General features: G+C 38.7%; 1 protein-coding gene across 3 annotated transcripts in view; it reads right to left on the reverse strand.

Annotated features, from left to right (window-relative positions):
- The window catches only part of cadpsa (Ca2+-dependent activator protein for secretion a), a 348,666-nt gene that overhangs the window by 96,409 nt on the left and 227,933 nt on the right, over positions 1-24,324 (reverse strand). For all 3 annotated transcript variants that reach the window (XM_076883644.1, XM_004572172.5, XM_076883645.1), the window contains 3 exons: positions 16,652-16,758; positions 12,245-12,401; positions 554-695 (listed from right to left, as the gene is read on the reverse strand). In XM_076883644.1, the coding sequence (XP_076739759.1) occupies positions 554-695; positions 12,245-12,401; positions 16,652-16,758 (406 nt within the window). The remainder of the gene's footprint in view (positions 1-553; positions 696-12,244; positions 12,402-16,651; positions 16,759-24,324) is intronic.

Below are 24,324 nucleotides of genomic sequence, written 5' to 3' on the forward strand. Positions count from 1 at the left end.
TACTGTCTTGCCCTGAGTTGTCTGCATCATTTCACACTGACATTTTTGGCCCATCAACATAATTGCCCCGTCCTTCATCTACTACTTGCTAGCCTTGGCTCCCTGGAGCATCTTCCTGTTCCATAAAATAAGATTCAAGGTGATGAGTTAAAACTTTTGACAGTGGTGGAAATGTGGTGCAGATAAGAGATGGTCGTTACTGGTGTTACACAATAGAATTATAGGGAGAACGTGAAGTACCGTATCTGTGGCAGGAGTGTGGAAAGAGACATATAATTGCATAAGGCACTTGTGGGATAAGCAAATCTGAAATCAGGTTCAGACTTGTTTCTGTGAGCATAGAAACAGACGAAATTTTCTGTATAAACTCAGTTGTATATGTATTATGGATTAAATGAATTTTATGTATTAAAAAATAAGCATGTTCTTATGCTACAAAAGTTGCTGACAAGGACTACAAAGCAAGGCTAATGGATGTGTGCCAATCAATATGGTTTGATCCTCAAGAAAAAGAAAAAATTAGCAAAGGTAAATTAAATAAAGATGTCCTTACTTAACCGGTTCCCATGATTCTCTTTCAAAGCCTCTGTGAATAGACTGAGCAATGGAAGACTCCATCAGGTCAACATATCGGACTACCAGGGGGGCATACAGGTCTTGCAAGTGTTTGTGGAACTTCCCATTGCACAAGTTATCTGAAAGAGAGAGAAAAAGGGAGAGAAATAGACAAGGAGGTGACAAAATAGCATAGAACCTGACCAGTTTATTGGATTTCTACAGGGTGGGCCATTTATATGGATACACCGTAATAAAATGGGAATGGTTGGTGATATTAACCCTCTGGGGTCCAGGGTATAATTGGCCGTTTTTGACTACTTTTGATTTTACCTCTATATTTCACCTTTAAAATATGGTTTTCTTGCCTTGTTTGGTATCATTATTTTCAGCACAACCTCAAATATCTGAAATTTGAGTTATTTTTCCATTTTGGTATACTATATTAGCACAGTTGATCTAAATTCAGACAAAAAATTCAAAATCCAAGTAGAACAAAAGTTATATTTTTTACTGTAAAACCCACAAACATGTTTAATGAATCATTTTCATAACTTGAAATGCAAATAGAAATTGTACATTTCTAAACATTATGCACAAGTTTTGCAAACAACAAAGTTATATGGTACTATTTACCTAAAAATGCAGCCAAGGCCTCAGGCGTTTTTTATATAACCATTTAAATCTATTTACAGAACAATCAGGTGTTCTACATCAAATAAGAAGGCACACAAATTATTTGTGCCAGTCCAAAAAATGTAGTTTGTGTTCAGTATAAGACAGAGGAGCATACCACAGGCCTAAACCCTGCAGGTCTGACAGCAGGAGGTGCATCAGTCCAGTTTTCCATGCGGGAACAGCGTTTACACTAATCTTCCTTTGACGGCTTTTTGAAAGCAAATATGAAATTCAGCAGTCTACCTGACACTCAATACAAGACAATAACTACACAACACACTAACTACAGCCTCCAAACACGCTAAACATCACTAATGTCTCACATATGAAAACTCGCTCTCTCTCTGTCTTTCGCTCGCCCGCTTTCCGTCACGGGTGTCACTCCTAAAAACTTTCCCTTCTCCCTTAACAACCAAGTGCCACATGTTGCCTTATCATTTTTTTGATTGGCTGACATGGTAAACTCTATCACCAATAGGGAAGGGGTGTTTTTTTTTCTTTTTTCGCTCGCAAAGGGAGCGTTTTTGCTAGCGCTGTCTGTAGAAAACGCAGTTTTTACCGTTCTTCCCACTGTAAACGCCACTGGTTTGTTCAGAAAAAAACAGCGCGTGTATTTTTTATCATAACTCTGGTTTTACGTGGCCCATCGACACAATTCAGAAACTGCTATATAGTTTGAAGTCCGTACTTTCGACCCAAGTTGAAATGGAGACTCTGACGTGCTGCATCTTGTAGCTGTGTCGTCTTAAATTGGTCATGTGATTTTGACCCCAGAGGGTTAAAGTCCTGTTTGTGGCACATTAGTATATGTGAGGGGGCAAACTCCTCAAGATGGGTGGTGACCATGGGGGCCATTTAGAAGTCGGCCATCTTGGATACAACTTTTGTTTTTTTAATAGGAAGAGGGCCTTGTGACACATCAAACTTATTGGTAATGTCACAAGAAAAACAATGGAGTGCTTGGTTTCAACGTAACTTTATTCTTTCATGAGTTATTTACAAGTTTCTGACCACCACCACCCTGTAGTTTGATGGAGAGATGACCAGTGTTGGTTAAGTTACTTGAAAAAAGTAATCAGTAACCAATTACTGATTACTTCCCCCAAAAAGTAATCCTGTTACTTTACTGATTACTTATTTTCAAAAGTAATTAATTACTTAGTTACTTAGTTACTTTTTAAAAACACGATTTACAACCTGAATAGGTGATAAAGCGATAGATCTTTCAGCCCAATTCTACTTTTTCTACATAATCCATCATACAAAATGTAATCAAATGGAAAAGTATATTTTTTTTAACTTGTTTTATCAGTTTTAATCTTTTAACTTTATGCATCAAGCAAAAATTTAATTATATGCAACATTCTCTGAGTTGAATAAATTAGTTTAACATTGAAACCTATTTTCTGCACATTCCAGCACATAAAATAAAATATTTTGTGTGTCTACACTCAGTCTTTCAAATAGATGCAAGTAAAACACAGCAGAAAATAAATAAAGTCAAAGAGTCAGCGGTCCTTTTGCTCTATTTTCACCTGTAAAGCAGGACTGCGTCAGGCGGAGGTTTACCCTGGTGCAGGTGTGCCGCGGTCAGTTGAAGAATCCGCGAGTTTCTCTGTGAGTTTCCCATTACGTCGTTGCGCACTCGGTGCTTGTTTAGGGGTTTTTTTCGCTGTAAAAAGAAGTTTTCTTCCCATGCACAACGGACACTAATGTTTTTGTCACTTTTTATGGAATCAAACTCAAAGTAAGGTCAGTACTTCCACGCTTTAAAAGCTGCATGCTCATACTCTCTCCCACAATCGATATGTGATCTATTGTTGATCTGCACACAGCTGTTGTCACTAACGGCGCACTCGCTTACGTCACTGTCATGAGACATTATCGCAAAAAAATCACAGTTTTAGTAACGCAGTAACGCAGCGTTCCTGCGGGAAAGTAACGGTAATCTAATTACCGTTTTTGCAATAGTAATCCCTTACTCTACTCGTTACTTGAAAAAAGTAATCAGATTACAGTAACGCGTTACAAGTAACGCGTTACTGCCCATCTCTGGAAACGACATGGCTGAAAAAATCGAGTGCAGAAAAGCTATAAGACATACAATGTAAAAATAAACCTCCATGTCTACCACTGCTGACTCATGTTGACACTTCGCTCAAAATGTAAAAGAACCCACCCACCACTTTAATCACATTCTGGATCTTGTTCTGACATATGGCATAGAAACTTAACAGTGTTTCCTGAAAACCTACTTTTGTCTGATAATTCTTAATAACATTTAAAATTACAATAATGGATTATAAAGCAGTGGGAAATACATTTCTTTGCAGTATATTTCTTTGTGAAAGTACTTTAGTTAAATTTTAGGATATAATTCCTGCACTTTTATCCTTTAGCTTCAGATCAGAGATACTTTACTACGTGGTATAACTCTCAAATGCACATTTAAAGCAGATACGTGTCTTTTAGACCTCATTCCTACAAGACTGCTCAAAGAAGTCCTACCATTAATTTTTGCTTCAGTAACTTAGAGGGACTAGAAAGAGTAGACTAGAAAGAGAGAGCAGATTTCTCCTATATTGGCTTATTGGCTCCATGTTATATCCCAGATCTAAAGGAAAATCCTACTCCTCACATATGAGGTCTAGAATAATCAGGCCCTGTGTCCTCTTAATGACCTCATAGTACTGTATCACCCCAATAAGCACTTCGCTTTCAGACTGCTTTACTTGTGGTTCCTACAATATTTACAAGTCGAACTGAAGGCAATGTCTTTAGCTTTCAAGCCTCTCTTCTGACACCCAGTTTGGATTTGGGAGACACATACTATTTTTATATTTAAACATTTAAAAATAATTACAAATTTTATTCTTAAGATTAACCTTAAAATTTTCATTACTTAGTTATGATGCAATAGGCCCAGCCCACTAGATGTTTCCCATGATGCACTGAGTGTTTCTTCTTCACTCACATTTTTTTCACTTACGCTTATCACCAATCTGCATTTAATTATTCGTTATTATGGTCACACTTTCTATTACAGGTAAGGAAGGGTAACAAGACAGAAACAAGAACATAATAATGTGTAATAATTTCTAAATTACTACTACTTACCAAAGTAATCACACTTAATATCCGAGTAATATTGTGCCAGCAATACTGGTTGCAGTTGAGTGATATTATCCAATTATATCAATTTCAGTGTAATAAGGGCCCAAAAACTGGTGGCAATAATGTGTAACCACAGCTTGGTAATAAAGTGGTTATAATAGGTTAACAAGGGAGAAACAAGAATGTAATAATAATTAATTCACAAATTGTAATGTTCATTTTATTTTTTATTGTATTATTATTTTTTAAATAGGACAGTTTGCATCTGTGAAATTGTTGCTCAGTGACCTGCCAGTGATATCATGCTTGCTTTAACACAAATATATTTCAAATTTTTTGAATATCTTCCTGCAGGAGAGACTGGATTTTTGGATGGTTTGAGGTCAACCAGTGATGAAGGCCTATGAAAATCTAAGGTGTTCATAAGTATTATTCTTTAAACCTTAATTATTAGCATTTTGTGTTTATTGTTCATTCCAGACTCAGTTATCAGTACCATGGTATTAAATTCCTGCTTAGAACACAAAACCCTGCGGGAGACAGACACTATCTCTACTTTTAAGATTAGGCTTCAAACTTTCCTTTTTGCTAAAGCATATAGTTAGGGCTGGACCAGGTGACCCTGAATCCTCCCTTAGTTATGCTGCAATAGACATAGGCTGCCGGGGATTCCCATGATGCACTGAGTTTTTCCTTTCCAGTCACCTTTCTCACTCACTATGTGTTAACAGACCTCTCTGCATTGAATCATATCTGTTATTAACCTCTGTCTCTCTTCCACAGCATGTCTTTATCCTGTCTTCCTTCTCTCACCCCAACCAATCACAGCAGATGGCCGCCCCTCCCTGAGCCTGGTTCTGCCGGAGGTTTCTTCCTGTTAAAAGGGAGTTTTTCCTTCCCACTGTCGCCAAAGTGCTTGCTCATAGGGGGTCATATGACTGTTGGGTTTTTCTCTGTATCTATGAAGCGCCTTGAGGCGACTTTTGTTGTGATTTGGCGCTATATAAATAAAATTGAATTGAATTGAAAAACACCTGCGACAGTTTCTAAGTTTGTATTTAAAAGGTTATTAATATGTTATTAAATAGAGATGGGCAGTTTTGCATTTTGCATTTCTGTTTCCTACTTATTACCACTCAATTACCTGTGGTACCTTCTGTGTAATAATTTCTTAATTAAGCACATTACTTTCTTGTTTCTACCTTGTTACCCTACTATTACCACTTCATAACCGAGCTGTAATAGAAAGTGCTATCATTAATATTACTCTCTCTCTTCTACAACGTGTCTTTCTTCTTCCCCTCAGCCCCAACTGGCCGTGGGTGGATGGCTGCCCCTCCCTAAACCTGATTGTTGAGGGTTTCTTTGTATTATTTGGTGTATTTACGTTACTTTGCAAAGTATAAATCAAACTGTTTTTGTGATTTGGCGCTATATAAATAAATATATAAGTAAAATGAAACTAAACTGAATAAAAGATGCCATGATGTTTCAGCCATGTCTGTTATTGTTAGGGCTTTCGTTTTGTTCTGTTGACTGAGTTTATGAATATAGTTTCTCATGCATAGTTCTTACTGCTCCAACGGCATTATTCTTCCCAAATATCTTAAAGAGTTCCTGCACGTCTCTCCATTATTATCTATCATTCTTGATATTTATAATTGAGTGATTTGTATATATTTGTGTTATGTCTTTAATTTGTAAACTGTGTAACATATTGTATTATTTAATTAGTTTAGTCTGTTAATGTTACTGTCTTTGAGAAACTGTAACCCACGTAGTTTCCTTAGGGATTAATAAAGTATTCTGATTATCAGTCTCTTTGAGTGTTAATAACAAACTGTATGTATAAAACACTGTAACAAGATGATTATAAGATGCAATCAGCACAATTTTATACAAAATTAAGGTGTCGTTAAAGTCCCAGTATTATCAAGTTTAAGCATCTCTTTTTCCAAGCACACCCAACTACTTTACATCACAACAGGTTACTCCAACTACGTTTCCCACAGAAACAATATAAGGAATCTTAACATCTGTCAGTTTCTTCACAGGAAAAAAAAATGTGGGCTTGGGGTTGACACAAACTAAAGCAGGACTATGTGCATAGGATGTTCCGAAGACAGCAAGTGCAGTTGTACAGGCCAGGTGCCAGTGCATTGGGAAAAAGTGAACATGCAAAAACAGAAAAGGAGCTCCATCTGGCTGCATGTCAGTGATATTGGAGACTTCAAAGCTAAGTGCAGAATTTGTAAAATGAGGAATGGGACATATACTACAAATTTTTTTCAGAGAGCATTTATTGTAGAATGCCAAGTTTGCAAAATGTTGTCCAGGCCTTAAAGCCAATGTATGTTCTTCCCAGTAGCAGTAAATGCATAAAAATAAGGCTTTATGACAACACTGGATTAAAAAAAAATCATCTAAACACACAAACCATTCATAATTGAATGGTTAGGCTAAAACAGAACAGCCAGCTCTTCTAAGGATGCCTAGACCAGTGTTTCCCAACTACTGTGCTGCAGCACATAGGTGTGCCGTGAGAAATGATCATGTGTGCCGTGGAAGATTATCTGGTTTCACCTCATTAGTACTCTAAGCGATTGGCGTGAGTAACAGGCAGAACAATTACATTCTCTTCCACTAGAGGGCAGTACAACTACCCGCGCTAGTTAAATGGGTTGCCAACTGCAAGTAAAACAGAAGAAGACGAAGAAGAAATTACATAATAGTCATGCTGTGAGTGAGACATCTATTGCTATTAAGCGCTTCATTAAGTATTTGAAAAGAAAAACTAATCCATCTGACCTGGTTCCTGGAGAAAACCCCGACCCAGATGAAGGCCCTAGCATGAGTAGTGGTCAGAAGAAAGCGAAACTAGGGACAAACTGAGCCAATGCTATGCCTGGTGTGCTGGGAAAAATGATCGATATGTGACATTTTTGTTTGGTGGTGTGCCGTGTGATTTTTCTAATGTGAAATCTGTGCCGTGGCTCCAAAAGGTTGGGAAACACTGGCCTAGACAAAAGAGCCAAATCTTTTAAAAGAGCCCAATCTCTATAGAGTAGTGATCCATGGTGCTAATTAGGCTTGAACTGTTTTAATAAATATTAATACAGCCAGCATTTCATCTGCTTAAAAAATCCGCACTGGTTTGGACAATTACAGACCCATTTCGAAACTTCCATCTATTTCTAAAATCCTCAAGAAAGTTGCTGCCTATCAGCTACTTGGACTGGTTGAGGGTAACACTATATTTGTTCCAATCCGGTCTGCAAAAACTATATTTTTATCATTTTTCCATATTAATATTTTAATATTATATTTTTACACACTTAGAGAAAGGCGAATATTTTAATTCTGCTCTATTTATTCTCGTTACTGGTGATCACGCCATTCATCTTGAAAGATTACAAAACTGGATTAATATTTCTGCAACCGATCCCATCATGCATATCTGACAGACACCTCAGAATGTAATATTACCTAGATGTCGCTGTCATAACTTCAAATATGTGAGATGCCTCAGAGCTTAGTCATTGGTCCAGTTCTTCTTTCTTATTCTACACGCTATTGCCAAAAGTATTTACTAATCTGTCTTCACATGCATATGAAGTTGATACTGTCAGCCCAGTCTTAATCCATAGGATTTAATGTGCCCACTCTCTGTAGCTATAACAGCTTAAACTCTTCTGGGAAGGCTTTCCGGAAGGCTTTGGAGTAGAGGTCTGCATTCCCGCGGCTGTCCCGCGGGAGCCGCGGGACCCGACCAGATTTCTTGCGGCGCGGGAATAAATTTCCAAATAAAATGCGGTAGCGGTCGGTAACTCTGGTGTAATTTGAACGGGAGCGGGCGGTCTGAAAATATAGCGTGCCCGACATTTTTTCGGAACAGCATATCTGTGATTTCCTCATTCTAATTGAGCACTGGTACAGCCAGTGCTCACGCCTGTTACACGCACTGAGCGCATGGATCAGTGCTTTTTGCAGTAGGCCACAATGCTGTATTCGTTTTTATTTATTTTATTTTTGCAACACGTTTTCCATGTTAAAAGATAAATGTTGCATGTTGACAGATAAATGCATCTTGTTTAAGAAAAATAAATACAATCATTGCACAACCTGCAGTTTTATCTGTTATCTCTATTTTTTGGTGGTACCCCATTTAAATGTGAGATTTTGGAAACCAGATCTAAATTTAGCGGGAACGGTCGGGTCGGGTAGAAAATTATTCTAAGCGGGCAGCGGGTGAACAAAGACTGAATATACAGCGGGAGCGGTCGGGTGCGGTACAAAACCTTGCGGGAGCGGGCGGGAGCGGGACTAAAAAAACATTCCCGCGCAGACCTCTACTTTGGAGTATGTTTATGGGAATATTTGACCATTCTTACAGAACTGCACAATGATATTGGCCAAGAAGCCCTCCCCTACGATCCCACACTATAATCCAGCCTCCACCAAACTGTAACTTTGTCAGCTTGCAGTCAGACAGTACTGTTCTGCTCAGCTTCAGCTACCAACTCCAGACTCATCCTTCGGGTTGCCAGATGGTGAGGCATGATTCGTCACTTCTGAGAACACATCTCCACTGCTTTAGAATCCAGTGGTGGTGTGCTTTACACCGCTGTGTCCCTACCTTTGTATTACGTTTTAGATTGTGGCTCCTAAACTTTGAAACAACCTTCCTTGTTGTCAGCAGACTCTGAACGCTTTTAGCAGCTCTTTGAAATAAACCATAAATCTCCCTTCTTTAAATTTAAATCTCCTTTCTTCTCCATTCTGATACTCAGCAGGTGTTTTCATCAGGTCTCTCTAGCAGGTCTGTATGCCTAAATGCAATGAGTTGCTTTCATGTGATTAGCTGATTAGATAGTTGTGTTAATGAGCACAGATGTAACTACAAAGTGGCTGATGAGTGTGTACCTGTGGTTTAATCACTGCAGACTTCCTCAAAGGGATTGTAAAAGCTCCCATTGTCACTATTGCATTACTGTTTTTCTTTGTTCGCAGGATAGATGCAAAGGGCACAGAAAGCAATCATAATCCCTGATAATGAATAGTGACAAAGGAGGTTGTTGTTTGTGCACTTCAATAATGGGAATGACACAGCATTTTCAATCTTTCTAAACAAGACATTGGAATCCAAGCCACATTTCCCCCGCTCTGCTGGCTCCCAACTGGTAAAAAGGCAACACTGACAAAGACCACAGGAGATAAAATGGAGGCCAGTGTGTGCTAATGTGATGCCTCACGGCTCCATGCAGTGTGCCTGCTTTTTCTCTCCCTCTCTCTCTTTCTTTTTTCTCTCCCCCTCTGAGAATGTGTGTTTGTGTTTGTGTGCATTGGCATTGGAGTCAAGGTCGATGATACACAGTAGGTGCAATGTTTGTTGTGTTCCCTGATTGCCCCTCTCCCAATTAGCCACTTGAGCGGCTGCTGTCCATTTGGATGTGTTGTGTCCAGGAGTGTGTTCGCAGGGCTTGCCATGGTCTAGCTACGACGACTTTAGACCTCATTAACTTCTTGAATGGCAGCCTGACTTTGGCACCTGACTAATGTAGTTTTTTACTGCTCCATAAGTGCACCGCTGTGGGGCAAAAGAACAGATGACCTTCTGCAAAAACATGTCACTATAATCATATACTTTTCTAACGTGCGTTTGTTATGCTGTGTGGGAAGCAGGCCTTCTGGCATGGTATATTACAAAGCATCAGGCCACATTGTCTTAACAGCATTTTGCCCTTGACACCCACAACAACCATCTTCTGTACCCAGCAGTGAACCACCCTTTCTTTTTGGACCATCATCAAACCATGTTTAATCTTTCTGAGGAACTCAGAAGGGGACCTTTTTTATGGAAGTCCAATTTAGTCAATGAAACCTAGTATATAATATCTTCTAACCAGTAGTGTTCTATCAGGACCAACAGGGCAAGCAGTGCTTGCTTAGTTAACTCTAAAAACAGACATCACTTAGAGAAATTGCTTCCACTCTGAACCCATTTCTTTCTAAGCTGTGTAGATTGCCATGACCTGGATGAATGAGAACCTTCACATTCATCCATTTTCTTATCACTTATCTGGGGCCGAGTAGCAGGGAAACAGCCCAAGCAGAGAAACCAGACCTCCCTCATCCTAGCCACCTCCCTCAGCTAACCTGGGAAACACCTCCCCAGGCCAGCCAAGAGATGTAATCTCTACAGCGTGTCCTAGGTCTGCCATCGGGCCTTCTCGCTTCAAATTTTCCAAAACAAAAAACAAACCCCGTTGGATGGACTATGACCTTTTGTGTTACAAAGGGGTTCAAATTTATAATGTTTTTTTAATAATCATAATTTAGTTCATAATTTGTTTGACCAGCTATGAATGCACATAGAGAATGCATAATTTTTTTTTTTAGTCAGTGTATTATTGCAAGCAAGCTTTCTTTTAGTGTTTCCCAGCGTAGCTATGTTCATTGCTATGCACTATAATTGGAATTCGCACACAATGACACGATGTAGCAAATGAGAAGGAGGCCAATTTCATGACACTAACAAAAGAGCATGATAATTTTTTTGTGCTCAGGTCAGTTAAGCTGAATAAGTGGACAACATTCTATCTTCTCCTTGACTCCCAACTGACACAATGAAAAGGGGAATCTTTCCCAAGGGACAATTAGCAGATTGAGTCTGCTTCGTGAAGTGTATGTGTATCTTTTGCATGGACAGTGTTCCTGCAGGCAAGTGTATGCAGTTCATTAGAGAGATGAGTGGCCTGCAGCAACCGTCGGCAACACCAACACCAACACACACACACACACACACACACACACACACACACACACACACACACACACACACACACACACACACACACACACACACACACACACACACACACACACACACAAAACTGCTGTAAATATATGTACATGTTAAAAAACGTTTGGGCTCAGTAGTGTGGAGATGCTTTTTTTGCTGTTTGTCACTGATTTGTCAGTGATGTTAGTGCCAAATGAGGTTTACCTACAAAGATGCAGCAGTTGAATGTAAGAGCATTTACTCACGTAATGTACATGTACATGTACAATGGTACTGTCCTTGATTTAACTGATTATTAAGTACATTTGAAATATGCAGTGTAATTCCTATTTAATAATGCCCTCATCTTTACCTATGACCAGGGATGGCAAGAACAAATTGCAACATATGATGATTATATTCAACGTGATGCACTACTGTCAATTAAACATGCCAACAATATGAAGTTATTTAAGTTGGTCAACCTTAAAAATAAGGCAAATGTACAGTAAAGTAGTAGTTGTAGTAATATGAATGAAATCATCATAGGATGGAGGGAGCATGGTACTGCACATAGTCGTCAATTTGATTGTGGTGGATTTTTAGTCTGGACTATATTGTTGTTAATTCTTAAATGTAGTGTTTTTTTCTGAATAGGGATAAATTGAGTACAGAATTTAGACTATCACAGAGGAACTAAAATCAGGATTAGTTTTAAAGTTTCAGGTTGAATTTTTTATTAAAATTTTTTTTTCTTTAGAGGCAGTAAAAAACTTTCATTAAATACTGCCCAACCAAAATTTACATTCAGTTTTTCCTGGATAAATACAGAAATATTTTAAAAACTCTTAAATACGCTGTCACAAAGAAGGTATGTGCAGTCTACTAAATAGACTATTTGTACTACAAACTGAAAAAATCTTCAGCAATTAAAAACTTATCTTCATCATTGCTTAAACAGAGCATAATGCTCAGAAGGTCTAATCCATGTGTGTATTTACTGTGTGTAATTAAGGATGTTCCCTTAGATTACACCCTTCAGACCTCCAGCCCTAGCAAAATCACTTCATCAGTCACTACATCTGAATATACTTTTTTGAATAGCCATACACTCACAGTCCATCCTCAGAAAGTCATTGAGCAGCTGGAAGAGAGGGAAACTGTCCCAGCTGTCAGGTGGCTGAACTTCAAGAGCTGCATCCATCTCGGTCGAATAGAGACACATGAAGGTCTCAGCATGTTCCACCATCAGATCTGACCACCATGCAAAGGCCTTCAGATGGAAAGAGGGGAAGAGAGCGGGGAAAAAAGTCAGAGGTAAGTATGGAGCTGAGAGTGTAAGAAGACAGTTAATGCAGTATGAGCGACCCCACTGGACACATCTTTGAGAATTTGGAGATTTATTTCATCTTTAGCCTCTACAGGAAATGAGATTCAAAGGCTCTCACACACTTTTCATCATATGAAATCAAGTTGTTGCCTCAATGACTTTACTGCACAATCTCCGGGGAGGGATTCTTCACCACTCGGAACAGAAACACCAAGAGTGTGGAAAAAAAATCACATGCTTTCTGTTGTCCCACAGAGGAAACAGCAGCAGCTCCTTGACAGACTTGGCAGGGACCTACTTAAACACTCACCCGCAGCTTCTTCAGCAAGTCAATCAAAAGAAAGGAGCTGTTGAACTGTGCCACACTTGTATCTCCCCATCAAATATGTGCAGTGCAGTGACTGGTCGCAACCTGGCTACTCTCATCAAATACACTGAGTTTTCTCCAGGCACCCTTACTCTTGCCAGGCCTTTTAAGAGGGACCCTGAGGATCCAAACTGTTTGTCTATTCACACCAAGCTTTTAACACTGTCATTTGAATGTTCTCTCTAGTACTGGAAGTGGTGTGGGAGGGTGGTATACTGGGAGCAGTTAGCAGCGGATGAATCACATTCAGTTAGTGCCAGTCATTGTTTTTGTAATCATCAGTCTTGTTATTACAATAAAAAACATTCCCCTGCAAATTTTGCAAGCTTACTCACTTATAAAGAAATGCACAGTCTCTAATTTTGTTTGTTTCATTTTAATGAGGAGAGACAGATTACCAACCAGAAATACTACGAAATAAAAAAATCATTTGCATCTCATTGAGCCAAGTAAGTGTTTGATTCCCAACAAAACATAACTTAGTAATTGGTGGAGAAACTTGGCAAGCACAGTGGTAGGACATTTACTGTAGTTGGTCACCAAGAGGGGATTTTGACCCACTCCTCTTTGAAGAAACTCTCTAAATCCTTTAGGTTTCTGGGCTGCTGCATGGGAACTCAAAGCTTAAGATCCCTCCACAAATGTCCTACAGGAGGTCCTCCAAGACGTTTCATGCCCCCATCCATTGGCCCCTCAAACTTAAAAACGAACCTGGTGGGCCCCCACCTTTCTCATGATCATCCTCAACTAATGAGGCAAGATCTTGCATGAAGCTGATCATTTCATATTTTTGTCATTTCCAGATAATTGTACCAAAGTTGTCACTTTCTCACCAACCTTCTGCTGATGCCTCGTGCAGGTCTACAGTCTTGTTTCAAACAAACTGCCTTGGCTGCTCCAAAATGCCTTGTGTAGATGAGCTAGTGAAACAAACTGATGAGCCTTTGTGTCTTGTGATACAACATAGATACTCTTCACTACACAAGGTTGTAATCATCGATATCCTCCCATCCGTCCACTGCTAGAAATTTCTTTTTGAACAAATCCACTCTTTCACATTTGCATGTTTTTTTCCTTCTGTCCAGATGCAGCATTGTGCACCATCCTTTCAATTCAATTCAATTTTATTTACATAGCGCCAAATCACAATAACACATTGTACAGTAGATCGTACAATAATACATACAGAGAAAAACTCAACAATCATATGACCCCCTATGAGCAGCACTTTGGTGACAGTGGGAAGGAAAAACTCCCTTTTAACAGGAAGAAACCTCCAGCAGAACCAGGCTCAGGGAGGGGCGGGGCCATCTGCTGCAACCTTTTACTTATAACCACATGTTAGCACAGTGTTTATGTGCTAATAGAGAAATAATTTCCTTGTAACTAAAACAGATTCTGAAGAAGAATGTAAGCATCTACCCAAGGCATTTTGTGGAGGGTATATAACAGCTGTGGCAGTTTGTTTGAAACAACTGCAATCTCCACATTTCAACTATTTCAACTATTTCAACTATTATATCATTTCAACTTTTTTCACAAAATAGTAAAAAAAAAACTGTTGCAGTTTTACAATGAATTTTATAACTTAATTCCAGTTATTAGGATTAGAGTGCAAAGTCTAAGTCAAGTTAAAGCTGGTGATTACATGAGAGGAAAACCAACCCCAATTCCAAAGCAAGGGTGCTGTGTAACATATATTAGTAAAAACAGAATGCAACATTCTTCAATGTCATAAACTTATATTTTATCCACAAAATAACATGGAAAACATATCAAATCAACATGTCTCAATAAAGCTGGGAGACAGGCGTGTTTATCACTTTAGCTTCCCATCTCCTTTTAACAACAGTCAGTAAACATCTGGGACCTCAAGAGACAGATTTCCGGACTTTTGGGAGGGGAATGTTACGCCATTCTTGTCTGATAAGATGCTAGGAAGCATATGGCAGCGAAAACATATAAACTAACAAACAAGCAAAAAGTTCCTGACTTTAACTGATTTAATTATATGTACATTTTTCATATAATAGTAAAACGTACAATGTGAAATGTTACATTTATTATAATCTGGCCAAATTAAATGTACTTGACTGGTATATATTCAGTTTAAACCAAGTACACTTTTCTTAATGATTCATTATTTAAATCAGTTCACTTTGCTTGGTGTTTATTGGGGGTAAAGAATCAGTTTTTGAGTGACCGCTATACACTGTGGATATACCTTCAGCATTGATGTCCAAGCGGCTGTTGCCATGGGCAATAATCTATTCCCATACCATCAGAGATGCAGACTTTTGAACTCCTCACATATAATAAGCCATTTGGTCCGTGTGCTATTTTTTCCAAGAGGTTGAGGTGCCCACATTTGATGTGTCTGACCACAGAATAGTTTTCCAGTTTGCTTTAGTCCATTTTAAATGAGCTCAGGCCCAGAGACTTCCTGAATCACTTTATTTCTGAAAGTGCTGCCTGAGACCTGAAGGCCATGGTTAGCCAATACTGATTTTTGGCCTTAAGCCTCTAAATGTTTTAATGTTACTGTATATTCAACATTCTCACAATTTAGAGTATTATATTTTAAATTTACATTTGACACAGTATCCTAAATTTTGAAGAATTAGGGTTGTACATGGATAAACCAGGATCAAAAACTCAAGAGAAAATAAACTGTAACAGAATATTTCAACACGTTTGGGCTGGAGTCATGTACACTGGTTTAAAGTTTCACTGGAGCAGCAGGGAAAGGAATTTTGCTGAAATGCAAGGGGCATGGTCATAGTGTGAAAGATGGCTCATATCCTCCATTATGTGTGCTGAAAGGTCCAAAGCAAATTTGTTTAAAAAAGGAAGGATGAGAAACACCCTCACCAAACTTACTTGGTGGATTTACTGAAAAGAACATGTACATCTCCATGATAGATGAATTACTGAGTAGGATAAGTAAATGTCAATGACTAAACACAATAAACATGCTGTTATATTCTGGGATGATTTGTGGTAGGCTCTTAGAAAGCAAAGTACATCGTTAGAATATAGGAAAATCTGTTTTCCCCCTTGCTTTCTCCAAACATACTAGCTTAATGCTTTGGACAAATAAACACACTGCCTAAGTACTTGTGTCTGCTCTTCAATAATGAAGGCAAAACTGTTGCAAGCTTCGAATCTAACGAGCACCTCTCCAAGTACTTGAATGGCAGTGACAACAAGCTGAAATGGGTTTGTGTCATTGTTGAAAAGGGAAATATTAATATTCCTCAACAACAATAGCTGTGTCAATAAGTGCATGCACAGGTTCTATGGGTATATTGAGGGTAGGGTAGGGAATGGGGTATATGGCACCAAGACAATCACATACCTCTTTTCCCTGTTCAAACAATTCCCCGCAAAACAAATAAGTGATTGGAATAAAAAGTAGAGAAGCAGTAAGTCAGCTTTGTTTTAGTTACAGAAAAGTGACAAAAATGTAGCTAAACAGCACAGCATACACAGCAGAGCAAAGCGTTTCCCCTGCTTTTATAAACCTACTTGCACTTTAGAATATGTACTTTGTGGCCTATTGTGCAGATAACATGGAGAATGATAGTTTAACGCAGGTAGGTAGCAGTGAGAAGCTTTGTATTTATCATTCAAGTAAAGTTATACAACTACCTAACTTCAGTCTGCAACGAGACAAAAAAACGTGTTCAGTTTATCTTTGAAAACAAATGTTGAGGAGCTCTGTAGACCTTTTTATTTTAACATTGCATTGGAGACAAATATGTAGAACGTCTACAATGGAGTAGGGACATGGTGTGGCTATATGCATATGTACCAGCACACTGACCTCAGCATGATGTTCCTCATTCTGCTGAAGCACCTCAATCACCAGCTCAGCCAAACGGATCGTGTCCTCCAGTTTTTTGGCAGGGGTGGCAAGCCTTCCCACATTTTCTGAAGCACAAAGGTCAAAGATCAGTGTGGATACCCTCTAGGTGTGATCACAATCTGTTCTTAATTTCATAAGCCTCTATCCATGCAACCCAAAGTGTATGACACTAGGCAGTGCTATAACAGAGCTTTTCCATATTTACTAATAGTAAATCAGCTTTATTCTTAATCAAAGCTATAAATGAAAGTAGAAGTTTGATTAATAACTTATATGAGAAATGGGTCCCCAATAGGAAGGACTTTTGTCCAATTGATCTTCCTGACTTAACTTCAGTAATTACTTTCTCCCAACCATATCATCTGCCCCATTCCTATAAGACTGCTCAAAGACGTCGTACTCTTAATTAATGCTTCAATCTTAAATATGATCAGAAATCATTCCTGCCTGTGGCCGTCTCCCTGTACAATTCCTCCATCCACTACACTGTAAACACTGCAATAGTTACATCCTTTCTGCACACACTCTTACTTACTTGGTAATATTGCTGTCAATTTCCGTGATATTTATTTCTAATTATATCTGCCAACCCTGGATATTTATTATTTGGTGATTTGTATACGTTGTGCTATTCCTTATATCTTAACATATTGTCTTGTTAAATAGGTTGGTCTATTTTTGTTAATGTTACTGTACTGGAGCAACTGTAATAGCTCACATAAGTTCCCTAGGGATTAATAAAGTATGCTGATTCTGATTCTGATATTAACGGGCTGTTTACCAAGGGCCTTTAGGCTAGCAGTACTACTTTTAAGATTAGGCTTAAAACGTTCCTTTTTGACAAAGCGCATTGCAAGGGCTAGATCAGGTGACCCTGAATCATCACATCATGGGAGTCCCCCAGGAGCCTAGGCCTCTTGCACTATAATTGATTGTTTCCTACTTCACCTTTTTCCCCATCTACCATGTGTTTATACACCACACATCATTTAATCAATAGTTGTTATTAACCTCTGGCTCTTTTCCACAGCGTGTTTTCGTTCTATCTCCACTTAACAATATCCAGTTGTTGTAGATGGCCACCCCTCCATGACCCTGTCTACTTCCTGTTAAGAGGGAGTTTTTCCTTCCCACTGTCACCAAAGTACTTGCTCATATGGGGTCATCAGATTGTTGGGCTTTCTCTGTATTTTTGTAATGTCTTTACTTTAGAATATAAAGAGTCTTGAGGGAACTGTTGTTATGATTTGGCACTATATCACTAAAAATGAAGTTGAATAATAGCTTTGTAGGAATAAATATTAGGAAGCTGCAGGCATTGGCACCATGACGTGGCACTGAAGAATATTACAGTGAATAAATTATTCAATTTAATTACAGCACATCAACTATATTGTTTTTTTCCCGGTATTGTTTTTGAAATCTTTGCATTTATCATTTCATTTTTTATTTTTAGTTTTTGCAATGCAAGTTATGCAATTTATTTATTCAATAATTTTAAAGACTTGTGTATACTTCCATAGACAGCCATTTGTACACGCACGGCCAAAGTTTCATAGTTTCAAATTGTCATTTGTTCCAGTATGAAAAAATTCAGGTACCAAAAATCAGATTTTTGAGTGTAATGTTTGTATGTCCAATTTATGCACAAATCTGTGCATAAATTGGACATACGCTCTATAAGTTCAGGACAGCCATTGTCTGATGCATGAGCCAGTTTCAGCCAAGCCTTAGTTCTTATGTCGTCACTCCTATATAAACACTATGGAAAGCTGCTCCTTTCTGACTTTCTCTTTGTACAAAATTGTTTACGTTTCTTAAGTCAGACTTTCTCGCAGATTGCATGCAGATTGCGCACACCTACTGGTTCAGAATAATTATGATTTACAAACATATGAAAAACAGAAATAGTCACATGCTTCATAAATGAAATAACTTTGCATACACAATTGTTTTTACACAGGGTAAGAACAGTTCCACAGACATATTGGTAAATAAAGTCCAATGATCCCAAACACACCAACAGAATGGCTGAAAAAGAAAAGAACACAGATAAAGGGATGGCCCAGTCAAAAGTCCAGACCTCAGCCTATTTGAAATGCTGTGGTGGGAACTGAAGAGAGCTTTAACAAATGCCCAAAAACCTCAATGAACTGAAGTGATATTGTACAGATGAGTGGACCAAGGCAATGTGAGGGACTATTAAATTAACACAGAGAAGAATTTGTTGCTAAAGGTTGTTCTAAAAGCTGAATGATTAGGTGCACTTCTTCACAGATTGATTCTTCATTTTGGCTTTATTCTTCTTAAATAGTGAAATGGTTTCATACCTGCGGTTAGATTAAGGACAAGATCTTTTTAAGATCTTTTTTAAATGATGCCCTGATATGGAAAACATTTTTCGACATGATTGTACGTTATCTTCTAAGAACAAAGTTTTTAATCGACATCTTCTTACTTTATTCTTAGCCCTGTTTGTTTTTTCAGTCTTGTGTAAAGTACGGCTGTTTCAAGATATAAAACAGTCTTTCAAATATAACACACACCACAACCTCGATAACCTTTATCTTCATGGAGCTAAACAAACCTACAATTGTGTATAACCAAACCCATCTTCCTACATGGAGAAACCAATAAAACCCAGGCTTACTGCTGTGGAGTGTCTCATCAACGAAGCTGCATTAAAAGATCAGCTTGTGCACCCAGTCTGAAACAATGGGTTTACCACCTTGTTCTTTACCACCAACATTAAATAGGTCTTTATTAGCTATACTTTTGTTACTTTCTGCACATTTGGTTCTTGTTTCCCAGCCTCCTGCTTTATGCCTGTGTGTTGTTTCCCAAAATATTTGCTGACTTTTTTGTTAAAGAGACTGAAGAGCACAGCTGGCTTAACTCATTAACCCCTTATAGCCTGAAATACAAAATCATTGCAAGAAATTTCTTTTTTTAAATGGAGAGTTTATTGTTAAAAGAAAAAATTATCTCCATGTATGACTTTTAATTTGTATCGTATTTGCTATATCTGCCTTTTTTTTAAAATGCTTATAAATGTATTGTGCAATTTATTTTGATTTTTCAGGAGGGAAAGAAATCATACTGGTGATGTAATAGAAGTCTCAAAAAAAAACAAAACCCTGTATCTATCGAATATTATGGAGTTAAGGGGTTAAATCCAAACAGAGAACTGCTACAACAACAATAACAAGGCCGTCCCAGTAGCCCACCTCTCTGCCCACTCTCCATCAAATCCCTCTGTCTCTCCCTGGATTGCTGCTTGCCAATCCAATGCCCCTAAAAGTCATCTACTCTGGAAAATAACTAGGAAGACTTCAGAAACACATCAGCACACACTTGTGTGCTTAAATCTTGCAATCCTAAACTTCACTTCATTAACTTCCTTTCTCTTCTCCTGCAGACCTCCTTGCTTCCAACCAGTTGAGATTATTCATCCTAAGCCATTAACCAATCTTTGATCGTCAGTGGTTTTAGTCCTCTCAGTCCGCTGCTGCTGCACATCCTCAGTAACATCTCTTAATTAAATCAAAACCAGAAATCCACAGCATCTTGACCAGTGTTAGCTTCCAGTCTTTTCTTCTGTAGACCTCTCTCCTCTGCACTGGTTGGCATTATTCCATCTAAAGTTGGTTAATAACATCATTATAATTAAATGTCATGTTTATTCCCTTAACTTTCTTTTAAAACAGTCATCGGGTTGTTTGTACGGAGCCCCGCAGGGGACATGGGAGAGAAAAAAATTAAGACGGACTTTTGCGAGATCTCGCAAAAGTCCGTCTTAATTTTTTTTCCGTATGTTTGAGTGCTGCTCATTTTAAAACATTTTGTCAAAGGCATCTTTGTGTATCTATACTTGAGAAACATTGTCATTTATTTTAACTAATTAAATTGTTTTCAAGGAAATCGTAAATGTTTAGCATATAGAAATAGAAGATATGGTACACTCAGTAGTGTAATTCTGCTGAGAACATACACATGACACAGAAACTGCTTTAACTTGAAAATGTCACCGACTCCACTCAGACCACGTGCTGGTAGAGTTGTGGCTCAGTGATGAACAACACAGCAAGCTGATGAGAGATAGCATTTGTATAACAGCAGACTAACATGGCTGAGTCTGCAGAACACTGTGACAAAGTGGAGAAGCAGTTGTAATTCTCTCCATTTGTCCCATATGTGTTTACCTTTTTTTTGCACATTGTACACATTATTCTGTTTCTATGTATTTGCTATGATTTGCTATTTGTCAAGTAACATTGCTTCACTCACTATCCCGGGTTTGTTTGTGTAAGCGTTTTGTTGCCGGCAAATCAAACATTCTGCAAATTAAGACAAATACTAAGTTATGTTTCTTTATACTTTATTATGTTACAGATTAAGTCATTTGTTCATACTTACTCTGTTTGTCTTTTCAGTCATCATGAGTGTCAGGTGTGGGGAAACGCCCGCTTGGCATTTCCTCATTTTAAAGTCCTGATCATGTCACACATGACATCATCAGGTCAAACCATGTGGAGGGGTTTCTTTTTCCAGAGAGATGCTTCCTTTTGTTTGTGTTAATGTTTAAAGGGATTTGTTGAATGTTTTTCCTTTTGTTAATACTGCCATTTAGTTGTGTAAATGTGCATATTAGAAGTGTGTAGAGGTTTTGTGTTTTTAGATAACCTGAGTAGAGTTTTAGATCCCTCAGTTGAGTGAGTGGTACTGGCTGGGCAATTGGAGGGAAATTGATGGCCCTATTTAAAGCCAGTCTCTACCAGATGCAGGAGAGAGGAGAGCTGAGTTGAGTCACCAGAGCCATGTTATGTTGAGTTTTGTTAAATGAATTGATTTGGGGAAAGTTTTGTTAAGTTATACATTAAATTAAGTTCACTGCAAATAAATTGCTCACCTTGGAAACCCAAAATGTCTGCATAGTCTGCTTCCCTACCACCTTCCTTGACGTTCGAGTGTGACTACTTCACAAACACCAGTTTTATTAACATATTCTGGGTCGCATACTTTCACTGTAATGAAAATGATGTGCGACAGCTGAACAACAAGCACTCAGATGAGTTGTGTTGAGTTTTCACTTCTAAAGCATAAACGTCAGTCCAGCCCAAATAAATGGGTAGGACTGCGTCAGGATACTGGTCCATACTGGTCTGTCGAGGTCTGGGATAAGAATGACAATGCTGTTGGATAAAAGGGTGCCAGTGGAAACTGTGCTACTGTTGGCTAAGAACAAAGGAAGGGGGAAGCCATGTTTGCATGTTTAGAATCAGCGAGAGAAAAGGAAAGGTGGGAGTTTGAAGGTAATAATAGGCGCTTCACATCTAGGGACTATGACTGGCAAAGGGAAGAGCTGGCTGATATATTGAAGAGAACAACAATAGACATATTGTGTGTGCTGGAGGTTGGGTGGAATGCCAGGAGCACTGGAGATGGATTCAAACTGTTCTATTATAGGAACCAAAACTGAGTATGAGTAATGTTGAAGCAAGAGTATGTGGAGAGTGTTGTGGAGGAGAAGAGAATGTCAGAAAGTTTGAAGCTGGGAATCAAAGGGGTAATGTTGAATACTGTCAGCCCACAAGTTGGATGTCAAAAGAGAGAGAGGAATTCTGGAGTATGTTGAATGAAGTGGTAGAGCATGTTCTCAGGGGGAAAAGATTGGTGATTGGAGTAGATTTTAATCGACATTTGGGTGAAGGGAACAGAGGTGATGAGAATCTGTTGGGTAACTATTGTGTTAAGGGGAGCAATGCAGAAAGACAAACGGTAATGGATTTTGCCAAAAGGATGGAAATGGCTTTGATGAACACGTACTGCAGGATAGAGAAAAAACATTGGATGCTATTCAAGGTATTAAAGGGAAAGTGAGGATGAACCAACAATGTGGAATTTGAAGAAGGAAGAACGTTGTGCAGAGTTCAAGGAGTTGAAAAAGGCTCTGGGTAGTAGGGAAGAGTTACCAGATGACTGGTACAGCTGAACCGGTGAGGGAAACTGCCAAAAGGTGTTGGGTGTATCCTCTGGAAAGAGAAGTGCAGTAAAGTATTCAAAGGAGGACGTTAGCAATGAAAAGGTGGGGGCGTCAAAGAAAAGGGCTTATGAGTTGTTTGTGAGGCCAAACACTAAGGAAAAAGGGCTATCATCAATTGATTAGGCAGAGAGATTGAGGTGGAAAGGATGTGCAGGTGGTCAGGGTGGTTAATGACAGACATGGATGTATACTAATGAGTAAAAAGAGTGTGTTAAAGATGGAAGGAGCACTTTGAGGAGCCGATGAATGTAGAAAATGAGAGCAGAGAACAGATGGAGGACAGCTAGTGAATCAGGAAGTGCAGAAGATTAGCAAGAAGGAAGTGAAGGTGGCTGTGAAGAGGATGAAGGATGGAAAAGTGGCTGACGGATGACATATATGGATATTTTGGAGAGAGGGCAGTGGACTGCTTAACCATATTGTTTAAAACATCTTGGAGGGTGACAAGATGCCTGAGGAATGGAGGAGAAATGTACTGACACCGATGTTAAAGAACAGCAGTGATATGGAGAGCTGTAGGAACTACAGAAGGATAAAATTGATACCATGACGCTATGGGGAGAGTTGTTGGAGCTAGGCTAAGAAGAGAGGTGATTATCAGTGAGAAGTGTATGGGTTAATGCTGAGAAAGAGCATTAGAGATGCAATATTTGCTTTGAAAATGCTGATGGAGAAGAACAGAACAGAAGAACAGGGAAAGTCAGAAGGACTTCACTGTGTCTTTGTGGATCTATAGAAAGCAGTGCAAAGACAGGAACTGTGACACTGCATGAGAAAGTCAGGAATAGGTGAGAAAGACATGTATGAGGACTGCAAAATAATGATGAGCTATGCGGTAGAAAGAACAGATGGGTTTAAGGTGGGGGTCAGGGATCAGCTCTGGGGCCCTTCATGTTTGTCATGGTGATGGACAGGTTGACAGATGAAGTTAGCAGGAGTCTCCATGTACTATGATGTTGATTGTGATCTGTGGTGAGAGTAGGGAGCAGGTGGAAGAGTCCTTGGAAAGGTAGAAGTATGCTCTGGAGAGAAGAGGAATGAGAGCAGCAAGATCCGGATATATGAATGCAGGCAGGTGAAGTGTGTGGAGACCCAGTGGTCTTCAAGGTGACTTCAGTCAGTGGTTTTACTAAGCTATGCCTTAACAAGCTGCACATATAACACGTGTTCCCCAGGAGAGAATCTACTTAAAACATGCTGTGAGTAAAAGACTCTGAATGCATGGCACTTCCAGCCTGTTAAAGTGAAATCAATGTGATATGAGGTCAACAAGTGCTCAGTAGGTGTCCAATTTTAGGGTCAGATATTACCACTTATAAAATAAAATGAATTGTTTGCTGCCAACATTAAAAAAAAAAGCAAAAGCAATAAAATCTATATTATTTATTACTGGTGCTCAATAGGAGAACAAAGACATTTGACACCATTAAAACACTTTAGAATAGAATAGAATTCAACTTTATTGTCATTGCACATGCACAGGTACAGGGCAACGAAATGCAGTTTGCATCCATCCAGAAGTGCTTTAGTGATATAGATATATTACAATATATATTAGCAATAATATAGATATGTGAGTATATTACAG

This window comes from Maylandia zebra, linkage group LG5 (genome assembly GCF_041146795.1).
Source record: "Maylandia zebra isolate NMK-2024a linkage group LG5, Mzebra_GT3a, whole genome shotgun sequence".
Taxonomy (NCBI): Eukaryota; Metazoa; Chordata; class Actinopteri; order Cichliformes; family Cichlidae; genus Maylandia; species Maylandia zebra.